Here is a 15,628-nt window from a genome sequence, read left to right on the forward strand (position 1 = left end):
AATGAATGTTGGTAATATACTTTAATGTAAAGATGAGGGTGTATTTTTATATTTTCAAGTACTGATTAATTTGAAATATAATATATACTGCTGATTAATCAGTACAGTTTTTTTATTATTTTGAGAGGTAATTTCAAGATAATTGAGTATACTGTTAATTTCTAAACTAATACCCTAGGAAATAATTCAGTTACAGAATTTATGCTAGGTAATGAGTGCAGTGGATCTCTTCTTCTCTTATCTAAATGTACTTACCTTTCTTTGGGACCAATGTATTGTAAGAACAAAAATCTTTTAAAAATTCTCATGTAGGCCAGCGCCGTGGCTCAACAGGCTAATCCTCCGCCTTGTGGCACTGGCACACCGGGTTCTAGTCCCGGTCGGGGCACCGATCCTGTCCCGGTTGCCCCTCTTCCAGGCCAGCTCTCTGCTGTGGCCCGGGAGTGCAGTGGAGGATGGCCCAAGTGCTTGGACCCTGCACCCCATGGGAGACCAGGAGAAGCACCTGGCTCCTTCCTTCAGATCAGTGTGGTGTGCCGGCCACAGTGCGCCGGCCGCGGTGGTCATTGGAGGGTGAACCAAGGACAAAGGAAGACCTTTCTCTCTGTCTCTCTCTCTCACTGTCCACTCTGTCTGTCAAAAAAAAATTCTCATGTAACAGGTTAAATTTATGTATTTTTTTCATTGAGCAAATCTTAAACTCAGTTTGACATCAGTATCTCTTTTAAATTGTAATGAACAAGTACCTTTCTTATATGTACCTAATGTATTATCATCCAATCAGCTAATCACATATCTTCCTTTAAAATTTTAGTAGTGCTTGAAAATTTAAAACTCTAATGCTTATCAAAAATATGTCATTTCTTTTTTGTAGCACTTAATATTTCTAAATATATAATTCAGATGATTAAAGTTTGTGTTGTTTATGTATCAGGAAGCACTTTGCAGACAACATGTGGGTGTGTTGTGTAGTGTCTGTTTAACATATATATGGAGCCCATGAAAATGATTCCCTTTTATTGTGTTTATTGATTCGCCTGCTCTGGTTCATATTCATAATACATGTTTAGTTTATGTGACTTTCATTTATATTTTCCCTTAGTGATTCATGGAAGTGTTTTCTAATTTTGTAGACAGTTGAAGTTAACCACAGTAATCATTATTTCACAGAACAGATCAACAAAGTGAACTCTTTGTTATTAGTTATATTTAAGTGTCTTTTTACATTTTAGTTTCTAATTAACTAAAAATTACTTTTTTGTGCTGAAAAGAAATAATTTCCCTTCATCTTTTATAAATGTTCAAAATGTAACAATATGCTATATTTCACTTTTCATCTATATTTTAAGAGTTATTTATTTATTTGAAAGTCAGAGTTACACAGAGAGTTGAGAGGCAGAAAGAGAGAGAGAGGTCTTCCATCTGATGGTTCACTCCCCTGATGGCCCCAATGGCCGAAGCTGTGCCGATCCGAAGCCAGGAGCCAGGAGCTTCTTCCAGTTCTCTGATGCGGGTGCAGGGGCCAAAGTACTTGGGCCATCTTCTACTGCTTTCCCAGGCCATAGCAGAGAGCTGAATCGGAAGTGGAGCAGCTGGGTCTCGAACCAGCGCCCATATGGGATGCTGGCACTTCAGTCCAGGGCATTAACCCACAGCGCCACAGCGCACGCCCCACTTTTTATCTATTAATATTGTTTAGTAGTCAGACTTTAATATCTAGCACAAAGTTCTGAATAACGTCACTAAAGTCTTTGAGTGTCAATACCTTCCTTAATTAAATAAAACTTTTTTACAGATGATATCATAAAACATATTCTGCTTTGTTTTTTCCTCAAATTGGTAGGAATGTATTCTGTTTGTTAACCTTAAGTGGTCTACACATTATTAAGAAGTGCATAGCGCAAAATAATCTGTTGGTGTTAGCTGAGAACAATACAAACATTATATGTACAGCTATGGAAACATATTTAGGAATTAATTCATGAAGAAATCGTATGTAAGCTTATCAGATTTAATAGCATTTGCAGGCATTTTAATATTGTGTTAGCATTAATATTGTTTCTTATTTTGCTTTTTTTGTTTCCTCTTTAGCTCTATAGCTTTTGTGTTGAAAATTATTAAGATATTCAGTATTAATTTAAAAGTCCACAGAAACTTTTGATCCCCTAACTTTCCCTGTGGTTGCTTTCTTTCTTTTTGTTAAAGGTTTATTTACTTATTTGAAAGCCAGAGTTATAGAGAGAGGGAGAGACAGGAAGAGAGAGAGAGAGAGAGAGAGAGAGAGAGAATCTTCTGTCCACTGGTTCACTTCTCAGATTGTCTCAGGTCTGGGCCAAGCAGAAGCCTAAAGCCAAGAGCTCCATCTGTGTCTCCCACATAGGTGGCAGGGGTCCAAGCAGGGAGCTGGACCAAAAGTGGAGTAGCTGGTATATGAACCCACACCCATATGGGATGCCATCATGGCAGATGGTGGCTTTACCAGTTATGCACAATGCCAGCCCCTGCGGTCATTTTCTTTTCTTTTCTTTTTTTTTTGTGATTCTTTTATACTCATCATATACTTTTAATGAAAATGGACAATCATATTTTTTGAATAACAAAATCAACAACAGATAACATTAATTTAACAGAAGTAAATGGAAATAATTCATTACTTTTAACTATGTTTGTGTTCTGTGTTTTCTTTTAGTCAATCTACTGGATTCAAAAACAATTCAAGGGGAGCTGGGTTGGATCTCTTATCCATCACATGGGGTGAGTTCAGTAAACTCTTCAAAGGAAACATGTTTCTTTACAATGTTTCTCTTAGGGAACAGAAGAAATTATCAGTGTCATCTCAAAGGGGAGTTTCTCTACAGATGTTGCCAAATTATATTTACAAATATATTCAGGACATGGATAGCACAGCTCACTATTTGTATGTAATGTAACTATTGGGAATTTTGATGTCTTTTTTTTCTGAAACTCTCAATTTTTCAAACAGGTTGATTAAATAGCTTGATTATTACTGATGTTATGTAGATTATCTATGCATGATTATCTGACCTTGTTTTTGTGATGTGATCAAGTGGGTAAATTGAGAAAATTTGTGTATTTTAAGATGATAATCTCCAAAGCCATAGCCTTAAAAGCAGCCTTGGTTATTGTTCCAAGTAGGTTAGAATACATTTGTCCACAATAGAAGTCTCAATTTCCTTAATTTATTTTTTAAAAATGGCTGCCATTTGTCTATATGTTTAAAACTGAAATTTCCTTTAGAATAAAATGTGTGCTATCTTGAAATTTTAAACATTTTACCTTTCATGTTTTACCAAACCAAACAGATTACAAATGCAATTTTGGTATTTTGTTATCCCAAATGTTTTTATAATGAAGCTTTTATGTGGCAAAGTTACCCACCCCTCCACCTTTTTTAAAAAAAGTATAAATGGAGCGTAATACATTGGAAAATTCTTGTTGCTACAAAACTGCACAATAAATGAATATCTTTTTGTTTCTAAGTGTAGTCCGTTAAAAGTGCAAAGCGCTATTTTGAAATTTTCACCAGAAGGACACATTTCTATACTCCTTTTTCTTCTACTATTGTCATCTTCTCCAACAGATCACATTACTTATATTTAGTGTTGGTTTTCAGTGTTTAGATTTTTGTGCTTATGCACACTAATTCTTACTACACTACCAGCATCTTCACCAGCGGATGTTTTCCATCAGGGATACTTCATCTATCTGTCATCTTTGTATCTGCTTCTCTTCCTGGCACACCTTGTATTGACAGAATGCCAAAACCTATAATCAGGCCTTCATTAGTTGCTTTGGAGAGGAGAGTAGGAAGTAAGCCAGGTTTGGTTTTCCCATGGGTGTAAAAGGAATCAAATGATGAGTATGAAAGCACAGCCTGTGTTGTCTTAAAGACTGAATCAGGACCGGAATTAATCTGGAATATTTAAAAATAATCATCCATATATGAAACCTAATTTGCTTTTTTTTCACTAGTTATCAGATATAATGCCATAGAAATATACTCCTTAAGGATAGAAGAAAAGCAAAAACCACAGTGATATTTTCCTGATAAATACATGCATATTTTTTAAAAAGACAGGAAATCAACTTGTGTATCTGAGCAACAGTATAACCAATGTTTTCCTTTAAAGATATAAAGATAACATTTCTCTATGTATTGGGAATCAGAAGAAATGAATTCCTTCATTCTTAATCTCATATATCTCGTGGTGAAACAGCAATAGTACTTCCACTACCAGAGATACATTGGGAGCTAAGGGCAGAGGGTGGGAAGAGGGGGTTCTAGCACGCTGCCCAGGAGATGATGAGAAACGCAGACCCTACCCTTGCCCCACACTTTCTGAATCCGAAAGCACATTAAACTTGAGAAACACTCCCAGGATATTTTACCTCTTGTCCTCTCCTCAATGTCCTGCTTTCTTTTTGCCTAGCATTGCCCCAGTCAACAGCTTTCAGTCTGGATTCTTGCTGCCTCAGGGAGTTGCCCCTAGGCACCTTGGCACCCTCTTCATTGCTTTTATCTGTTGATCTTGCAGTTCAGGCTTCCCTTACTCTGATGCATAAATTAGCCTAAAACAATCTGTTCGAGCTAATCATTAGAACATCTCTTAATTATACTTCAAGAACCCGAAGACTTGAAAAAGAACAAGAATATCAAATAGGTGACTTCTTGTCCTGTGGACATATTACGCCGTATTTTCTTTAAATTTATCTCATGTTAGTTAATCATGATGTTCCTAAATAAGCAAATAGAAAATGTTAGGTCAATATGCATTATTTTCTATGAAACAGTAAATTTTTGGGTGTAGGTACTCTATGGGGAATTTTGGCTTGGGATTTAATATTCTTGTTTGTAAAATTGTTTGTGCTTTGACAGTCAGCTATTTTTATTGCCTAAGCTTTCCCATTTTTGATACCACAAAGATAGATTCTCTTTGTTTTGTTTTTATAGAAAATATATACTTTAAAACCAATTTACCATCTTTGCTGGAAGTTTTTCCATGAAAAATTACATGCAATAGCTAGAACCAACTTGGAACTTGTTAATGGTTTAATTATTTAATAAAGAAATCAAGTAGCAGAGCATCTGATTGGACATTAACTAAATCTGAATGTACATGCACTTTAGAAGAAAGAACTGTAGTACCAAAACCACATTGAATTGAGTCACCAAAAATCCTGCTCTTCTGATTCAGGGCAGTGGTTCTTAACAGGATAAAGGGGTGAGAACAGAGGAAATATGAATTAATTTTGATGTACGGGGACATTTGCTGTGCCTGGAAACACAGTAAGGGAGAGTAGAACTACTGACAATAGATGAAGGAGGGCAAAGATGCTGTTAAACATTTACAGTGAACGTGGTAGTCCCTACAGCAGGAGAACGGTCAGGAGAACAGTCAGATGGAAATGACAAGTCTGAGGCTGAGAAACTCTTTTAGGAGAATAAAAACAGTATCCCATCAGGACCTGGGTAACCAAAGAGGTTTGGCAGAGTGCAAGCTCCTTCTCCAAACTCCAGTTACACTCTAATCAACCACTCTAAATTACATAGTTCTTTAAATATAAATTTTGAGGAATAAATAATGACTGATTTCAAATTTGTAGTACATATTTCATGGAATGATATCAACTGAGCTACATAAAGCTAACATATTTGGAGAAAGCCATCCAAGACTGTCTCATTCCTTCATGTATTTTCCTTCACATTACTAGTTTCCCTTTCCCTGAAGATGTATACACACATAAAATTGGACAGGTAACCTATGTAAATTCTTGAGAGAGGTATTTCTCTCTCCAGTTTTATGTGCTTCAAATCTTAGAAGAAAATTGAAAGGAAAGTATAATAAAATATGATACTGTGTATACTATTAGTCCTGGGATAAATTCTCAAAATATCTGGGAGAAAGTTTAAAAATTTTTAAAATGAATAATTTACTTTTCATTTTATTTGAAAGGCAGGGAGTAAGGGGGGTGGGGAAGAGAGAGAGAGGAAGTGAGAGAGAGGTTTTTACTTGCTGTTTCTTCAAATTGTCCACAAGAGTCACTGATAGGACCAGTTGAAGCCAGGAATGGTGAACTCAATCTGTTATCTCCTATGTGGGTGGTAGGAACCTACCATCACGTACTGCCTTCCAGGCCATGCAAGTTGGAACCGAAAACAGAGGAGCTGGGACTCAAACCAGATACTCTGATATGGGATGTGGTCATCCTAAGTAATATTTAAACACTGCACCAAATGACCAAGTCTGGATAAAATTTAATAAAATATTAGTTTTCTATAAATGAAAGTCATGAAAATAGTACTCAAATTTGCAAACTGAAATTATCTAGGAGTCATAAATAGCAACTAATTTTTCAATGAAGGAATTTTGTTTGACCAAGGTATTTTCTGGCACTGTGCTCACTTTGGTAAAGTAGACACAATCAATTAACTTCTCTGGTCCTTCAGGCCATGAATTATGATTTATGAATGCCAGGCCTAATAGTATACTAAAGTTTCAGTAAATAATTTTAACATCCTTTAGGTTGGAGGGGGATTAACACATACAGACCTTTACATTTTGTTTGGAATATAATCTAGAAAGACAGACAACTTTTGCTTACACATGGCTATATACTCAAATTTACTGATTGATTGATAATATGATCTACCAAGTAGATTTTTCCTAGTCTGTGTATCATCACTGAGGAGAGATCCATTGGAGGTAAAGCTACATAATTTTACCTAGGACAGTATTAATAGTACAAACGTATCATGAGGAGATTATTATTAAATAACTAAAGAAACTAACAGAGAGAAGAGATTGAGAATAGACAGAATTTGGGAAATTATGTCTATTTGTAAATGACAGAATTATCAAATCAACAGTTGTGGAGTTAGGGTTTCCTTCATATTTCTTTTTGCTAAGCAGTGATAATGGACTTAAATTAAAACACTGGTGAATGGAAAGCCTATTTCTTGCCTATCTGTTGCCTGTTCTTTGGCTTTTCCTTACTGATGGAACATCAATGTTGTTCAGGTTCTCACCACCGCTACTTCCTGTGCTGGCCCGTGTTCCTGGAAAGTGGCAGTTCTGTGACTCCATGGGGTGAATTCATCTTAGAGCTAACCCTGACCATAATTGTCATTTTGACAGTGATTGGTTTAAGCAAGAAAAAGGGAAGCCAATGATACTGGAGCAGAATTCCAGTGACTCCTGAAAATGGTTTCTTCCTAATAAAAGAAATGGGAGAAGCCCCAAACTTTCTCACTTCCTCCCTGTGGGCTTGCCTTTTGAAGATCCAGGGCCCAGAACAGGTGCACTCCCCTGAGCACCAGAAAGGCTTATCCCCATGTGCATGAGAAAAAGCCGCCCACAAATAGGCTGTCTCTGAACCACTGAACTGTGTGACAGCATGTGTCTCACTTGCCATCAAGCCACTATTCATTGTAGTTCTCATACTTCCAAATTAAGCATCCTGACAGAGTGGAATGTTTTATCTCTGGTCATATATGCTATTTTCTAAATGAGAGTTATGACAGTGCATAATTGTATGTGACAATGCCATTGATGTTTTCTTTGGTTATCTTTTTCGTTGCTTTAATAGATGTCAAAATTAATAGGCAGAATAGCAAACTAGAATAAGCAAATCATTTAGAATTGGAACATCTGCATTTGAATTTTGGCTTATTGTTATATGATCTGATGCAAACCAATTAGCCTTCAAAAATATTTGTTTTCACATTTTCAAAGGGAGTATATTAATTAAAATGTCCCAGAACTTCAGAGCAAGTAAGATTTGAGCAAATGAGACGTTTATATATATTTCTATATACATTTCTATGTGAATTAATTTTAAAAACTATGCAAATATTGTCATTTCTTATTCTAGATAGACAAGCTTTGAGTTTCTGCCATTCTCATCTGAAGACTTTTGCTAAAGTCACTGATAAAACTTCTTAAATATGAATCAACACTTAATGACTTGGATTTTAATCCTAGAATGAAAATTGACAGTGTTATGTGAAATGCCAGAAACACTGTCCATTAAGAGTCCAACACATTACCTTTAACATCAGATAAATGTTATTCCATCTAAATCTACACAGAATAAAGTTACATATAATCTTTCTAGTATACTTTGAATATAAAGTCAAAATATTGTAGTTAGATACACAGTATACTTATTGTAAATTTTTAAATGATTAGCTATTCCTCAAATATTAATATTAAGATTTCAGGCCGGCACCGCGGCTCACTTGGCTAATCCTCCGCCTGCGGCCCTGGCACCCTGGGTTCTAGTCCCAGTCGGGGTGCCTGATTCTTTCCTGGTTGCTCCTCTTCCAGTCCAGCTCTCTGCTGTGGCCTGGGAGTGCAGAGGAGGATGGCCCAAGTGCTTGGGCCCTGCACCCACATGGGAGACCAGGAGGAAGTACCTGGCTCCTGGCTTCAGATTGGCGCAGCGCACCGACCATAGCGGCCATTTAGGGGTGAACCAACGGAAGGAAGACCTTTCTCTGTGTCTCTCTCTCTCTCACTGTCTAACTCTGCCTGTCAAAAAAAATTAAATAAGTAAAAATATTCCAGATTTCAGGTCAAAATTTACTTCTTTATGGAGAGCTTCTTACCATTTCACAAGCAGCTATCTGCCACCCCCATTCCCTTATGCCCATACCAGGATAGCATATAGCACCTGTTAAAATCATCTACATCCTCATATATGTTCTTTGTCATATCTCCATGGCTTATAATTATACATTAATACAATTATTTGATTGATATTTACCTCAACCAGAAAACTGAAAGTTCTGTGAGGTTGATTCCCATTGTATGAAATTGTAACGTTTACTTGCAGCATTTGGAATTCCTAGATTGGTTATTCATTAATTAAAATTTTCTGAATAAATTAATAAAAAGGTTTTGCAAAACAAAGGAGAATAAAAATACTAATGCTAAGCTTTTATCTTTGAATAAAATGCTGATTGTTTCAAATCAGTTCTTTTAAATGAAGCTAAAACATTCCTTCTCTCCTTCAATGGGACAGAGTTAAGTGAAAATATAATATTTGAAGGAGCTTCAAAATGCTTATGGAAAAATGAAATTAAAAGATAATTTCATTTTGATTCAAAAATTTTCAAATCCATCCAGAATTTTTTTGTAATGGGAATTTTCCATGAATCTTTTGAAGGCCCTTACGTGCATGGGTTTCAAATTTTTTGGCACCAAAATAAACTTATCTTTTAATCCCATTTTAACACTAACTGTTTGAAGCTTCCTCATGTACTATACACAAAAATATCCAAACTATCTATCTATCTATAACTGTATTAAAAATTATGTTTTGTTTTAGCAGATATGTTCAATTAAGTGTACCTAAAAATATTTCCAGTCTGTGAAATAAAGTTCACTGAAAAGAAAACTAACTAAACATCTTTATATTGGAAATTATGTTGATTATTATCTGGGCACAGAAATCCAAAATCCTGTGAATAAATTTCTTTAAACAAAAATAGAAAGGTGTTTGATAGAAATGAGTCAAAGGAAGAATGGAAATGATAAAAATTCTCTCTAAAACAAGTCATTGCTTTTCTAATTTCTGATGTAGTATAATTCACCTTTAATATTGGAATTACTGTGTTATGTGAAGTCTGGAAATTAGAAAACTTAACTACTGGATTTCTAGTTTTCACTTTCTGTCTTGGGTTTGGAATTCAGGAAGAATATTTTGACAACCTGGTGTCAGCATTAACCACCTGGGATCCTGCCTTTATGAATCACAGTCCAAATTCTGATTCATATGCTCCATAGTTGATACAGGAAAATCAAATTTTTGACATATATAAACGTGTGATTCTTGGCCATTTGAAATTTTTCTGCATACACTCTTTTTTAAATATATTATGTTCATCTATTATACTCACCTTTTAAGGAAGGCTGTCTGATTAAATTAGAAAAGCATGGTAAAGTTTGTTATCTTTTTGACTGCCATGAATCAAAATTCACTGTGATAAAAAGGAAAATCAGAAAGAAATTAGCAAAGCTAGAATTTATTGAACCAACGTTTAATTCACACAAATTAAAGTGTTACTTTGTCAGTGCTTTGAAAAACATTCCATTGCTAATGTTATATTTTTATGTAAATAGTCCTCTCTGCATCAATACTGTTTATTTAAACTTTGGGGTATGGGCTTAGAATTGTTGAAATATGACATAGAGTGTACTTTGTTTCTTTTACTTTGATTTATAGCTTTGGAGAATTTATAGTAAAGGAGACTAGAAACATTTGTCTGAGTTTTGTTTGGTTGAAATTTACTCATAAATATATTTGTGCTATTAATCTTCACCTAACATACATTAGCAATAAATCAAGTTAAATAGAACTAAGGTTCATTCAAATAATTTTCATTTTTACTTTGGATGTTTAAGTGGTTCATTCATTCACTCAGATCATCTCATATATATGTTTTAAAGTGACATTAAAAATTGGGTCAAAAACAAAATTCTACTTTTGGTTGACTTCTTACATTGATAGTATTTATTCTATAAAACTAGTAACTTCTTGGCATCAAACTGTTACTTTGCAAAACTTTCAATGAATATGCTTTCTGTTGAAAGGGTATAGTTTTGAAAATAATAGTGACTCTAAGTGTAGATATTATAACTTTTACAAGAATGGCTTTCATATATAATTCTAAATATATAACATTTTTCAGAGTGTACAAAATAATACATGGCAAACTGAAATATGGGTATGTCAAAAGGCTCATGGAAAATAGAATTAAAAGACAAAGCTATTTTGTCCAAAATATTTTTGATGTCCATGCATATGAGAGGTCTTAAAAAATGTATGGACAATGCATATTAAGATAGAATTATGCATGGGTTTCAACATTTTAGGATCAAAGTAAACTGACCTTTAATTATAGTTTTCTGTCAACTTTTTTTTGAAGCACACTTATATCAGTTCCTGTACTGCTAATTACTTTAATATTTTATAGAAGATGTACTTAGAATAAACATTCTCTTTTGAGGTTTCCATGTATGCATTTTTATGTGGAATATGAAAATACTGGAGGTGCCCCCAGTGGAAAGGTTTTTTAATTCTGTGATTTCATTAAGTGTGAATTTAAAATGTTGGAAAGAATTTATAAAAATAACAATTCACCCAAAACTTTGTGTATTTAAAAATATTTTCTCCTGTTTTTTTTTTTTGCTAACTTTTATTTATTTCATTTTAAGAGTTAATAGTCCTGACCCTTGAGTTTACTATACTCGAGTGGTTAATATTATTTGAAAGATTTAAAAGACAGAAATTAAATTTAGCCTGTAAAAAAATATGGTGTGAAACACTTTTTATATTAGTCCCATGTCCCAAATGATAACTATTGAACCTCAGAATATGTAAGTGTTGTGATATCTATAACCAAACCACCTCAAATATTTCTGCAATCTTGATACCCTGTTTATTGCCATCACTTTCCCCCCACTAGTTATGCTCACTTTGTTCAGGAATTATTATATGAATACAATATTGTCAGTGTCATACTTAAGATTCCTTGAAAGTTGCCAAAATTATTCATCTGTATTACATGAGACATAAGAAGAAAAATGATTTTCTGAGTATGCCTTATTTTACAAAATATTTTTATCCATTCTGTTAATAATGTATTCTGTTAAATACATATGTATATATAAATATGCATATATTTAATATATAATATACATGTGTACATATAATGTAAAATTATATTTAACATGTATATAATACATATTTAATATGTATCTGTTTAACATATATATGTATACACACAGATCAAGGTGCTTATTTTTCATTTTTATGCAATAGTTGTTAGAAATGAAAAATCCTGGGTCCCAACAAAGACTTATGCATTAGAAACCCAAGGCAGGGGAACTTGCCCTCTGATTTTTAACTGAACTTCTTTTGATTCTGATGTTGCTCAAGTTTGGTGACCATTGTGCAAGAAACCATTATCTAGTGTAATGAGAGACACATTGCTTCTGAAGGTATTCATCTGCTACTTGATTCAGGGCTGTGGTTCATCTCAATCTCCTAATTAATATTGCACTATACATGATTCTTAATATAGTTGCTGATGTTTTTAAATGCAGGATTTTTACAATAAACATATAGAAGAGAAAACAGTGGTTTTTTTGGCAACTGGGGAAATCTATTCTTTTAAATTTGTCATGAGAATCCATTTCAGATCATTAAGTAGTCAAATATCTTGTGTAATGGGATTTTAGTTTGAACTAAATGAATTATCTTCAGTGTTAACAAATACTTATACAGTTGGCAATTGATGTTGTTTATATATCTGGCACCCACTGCTCATGATAAAAAAGATATTAAAACCAAAGACTAGAAAGGCTGTGAACTAAGTGAAAGGGAGAAGGGAATGAAGACTATAAAAAGCTCCATCAAGTAGTTACTGGACTGTAAGGTCTAGGGAAATGACTATCAGATTCTCCTAGCAAGTTCCTGGGATCGGATTTTGGTGGATTTTAGGTGCCACATGAAAACATGGGACATCATTCAGAGTCATTATTTTCAGCAAGCGATTGTAGAGGATGGTGTGATTGAAGCAGAGATAGAGGGCAGGGAAAGCGATGTAAATATTCCCATAAGAAACTATAAGAACATAAGATGGTCTCTCTTCTACTGGTTATGTTCTTAGGTGATTTAAATAAAAGTGAAACTTCATTATTTTGCTTAGACAAAAAATGGATGATCTTCAAAATCAGTTCTTCTATCACCTTCTCCATATTCTCTTATTTTTCAAATAAAAAATCACTTAATATTTTATATAACAAATCAGATGTTAATTTTGGTTTAGACTGCCTGTGCTTCTGGGGTCTTTTCCAAGAAGTCTTTGCCTGTACCTATATCTTGCAGGGTTTCTCCAATGCTCTCTAATAATTTGATGGTTTTGGGTCGTAGATTTAAGTCTTTAATCCATGTTGAGTGAATTTTTGTGTAAGGTGAAAGGTAGGGGTCTTGCTTCAAGCTTCTGCACGTGGAAATCCAATTTTCCCAGCACCATTTGTTGAATAGACTGTCCTTATTCCAGGGATTAGTTTTGGATCTTTGATCAAATATAAGTTGGCTGTAGATGTTTGGATTGATTTCTGGTGTTTCTATTCTGTTCCATTGGTCTATCCATCTGTTTCTGTACCAGTACCATGATGTTTTGATAACAACTGCCCTGTAGTATGTCCTGAAATCTGGTATTGTGATGCCTCCGGCTTTGTTTTTGTTGTACAAGATTGCTTTGGCTATTCGAGGTTTCCTGTGTCTCCATATGAATTTCAGCATCATTTTTTCCAGATCTGAGAAGAATGTCTTTGGTATCTTGATTGGTATTGCATTGAATGTATAAATTGCTTTTGGGAGAATAGACATTTTGATGATATTGATTCTTCCAATCCATGAGCATGGAAGATTTCTCCATTTTTTGGTATCCTCTTCTATTTCTTTCTCTAAGGTTTTGTAGTTTTCATCCTAGAGATCTTTAACGTGCTTGGTTAAGTTTATTCCAAGGTATTTGTTTTTGTAGCTATTGTGAATGGGATTGATCTTAGAAGTTCTTCCTCAGCCATGGCATTGCCTGTGTATACAAAGGCTGTTGATTTTTGTGCATTGATTTTATATCCTGTTACTTTGCCAAACTCTTCGATGAGTTCCAGAGTGGAAAAAGAGAGGGAGGAGATGTACAATTTGGGACATGCTCAATTGGACTTGCCCCAAATGGTGGAGTTAGTTATGAAGGAATCTGTAGGATGCACAATTTAATCTTTAGACCTTATAAGAGATGGCTAACATTTTTCTGTAATAGCATAGCCAAAATAAGAACTTAACTAATAATCTCATAGCTAGATTCACATCGCCATCAGCGAAGTATACAGTAAGTAGAAAAAAAAACCTCCCTTTCAGACCAAAGGGAAAGAAACTTTTAAAGTGAGAATATAATTTTCCTCATGGGCATTGTCTACCTTAGGAAAACTACTACAGAACATGCCTGTGACTATAGACTTGTAGTTCAGGCCACCAAAGATTAGAGATGGGACACGGGCACTCCCTTGACTTGCATCCTCTGGTCTGCTTGAACACAAACCAGGAGGAAAAGAAAGCTAGGCATCAGAAGCAATGGGTGGCAGGCCTATTAATGGCTGATCTGTACAGTGATCTGCCCTCAAGGAGACCCAACAGGCCAGTCCACTGCAGTGGCTTTCAATGTGGTAAGCCTGGGCTTCAGCAGAAGTCAGCTTGTGAAGAGCCCTGGCAGCTCTGCCAAGAGTTGGATCACTGGAAATGGACCTGCCCTGGAATCGAAGGATGCCCAGGTCAGAGCCACAGATCTTATTGGCTCCAAGCTGAAAAGCCCTTCACTCAGCCCAACTTCCAAAGTGACCACTGCAGTTGAGGGGACAGCCAAGTAGGGTCAGCAACATTGCAGGCAGAACTGTAAATTTCTTGTTAGAGATGCCCCCTGCCTTTACCTGGCCAGCTCTCCTCCCAGGCCAGCCAAGTAATGAAAGTCAACAGAGTGCCTTCCCCTAGGAGGTTCACACCTCCCTTAGGATATACCCCATGTGAAGAGATAGATAGGTCTGGGCCTCTTAACTTACAAGGCCTAAAGCCCAACAGCTTATTATCAAGCCCCTGCTGTCAGCTTCTATTTGCCTCTCAATCAGAAAAATTACTTGTAGCTTAGACAGCACCTTTCTTAGCTCCTCTAATAATGACTCTGTCCTTTGTTCTAGACCCTGTCTAGCGTACTTGGGCCTCATTCCTTTGTAATCATAACCTCTACTCTACCACCAATGGCTCTACTCCCAACCTGTGTGTACTGATGGTCCTCTTCCCCACTTAATGCTGTATAATTGTTCAGACCTGGTTAAGGCCACTCTTAGGATCATTGGTTACTATCCTCAACCTGTCTTTTATGACCTTGTCTAAATATGATCAGAGTCAGGGAACTTGGAAGGCTTCCATAGCCTTGGCAACTCATGACGACAGCCTAGGGTGGTTACTGGCGCCATAAACTAGAGTGTCAATTTGTTGGGTCAACAACAGGAGCCACTGTGCGCTTGCTCCTGATGTGGGATCTCTGTCCTTAATGTACTGTACATTTTGATTTAATGCTATAACTAGTACTCAAACAGTATGCTTCACTTTGTGTTTCTATGTGGGTGCAAACTGTTGAAGTATTTATACTAAATTGATCTTCTGTATATAAATAGAATTGAAAATGAATCTTGATGTGAATGGAAAGGGAGAGGGAGCGGGAGAGGGGAGGGTTGCGGGTGGGAGGGAAATTATGGGAAGGGGAAGCCATTGTAATCCATAAGCTGTATACTGGAAATTTATATTCATTAAATAAAAGTTAAAAAAAATGATAAAAAAAAAAAAAGAAATGTGCCAGGGGATTCCAATACAATCCCATCAAGGTGGCATGTACCAATGCCATCTCACTAGTCCAAGTGATCAATTTCAGTTCACAATTGATCACACTGATAGGTCTAAGAGTCAAAGGGATCACACAAACTAATACTAACTGATAGAATCAAAAAGGGAGAGAACGATCCAACATGCGAAGCGGGATACA

The 15,628-nt window shown here is 35.5% G+C and overlaps 1 protein-coding gene across 1 annotated transcript in view; it reads left to right on the forward strand.

The window, feature by feature from the left end:
- Nucleotides 1–15,628, forward strand: part of EPHA3 (EPH receptor A3) — a 397,092-nt gene that overhangs the window by 17,455 nt on the left and 364,009 nt on the right. The window contains exon 2 of the mRNA XM_062176003.1: nt 2,690–2,754. Within this exon, the coding sequence (XP_062031987.1) occupies nt 2,690–2,754 (65 nt within the window). The remainder of the gene's footprint in view (nt 1–2,689; nt 2,755–15,628) is intronic.

This window comes from Lepus europaeus, chromosome 2 (genome assembly GCF_033115175.1).
Source record: "Lepus europaeus isolate LE1 chromosome 2, mLepTim1.pri, whole genome shotgun sequence".
In the NCBI taxonomy this organism is placed as follows: Eukaryota; Metazoa; Chordata; class Mammalia; order Lagomorpha; family Leporidae; genus Lepus; species Lepus europaeus.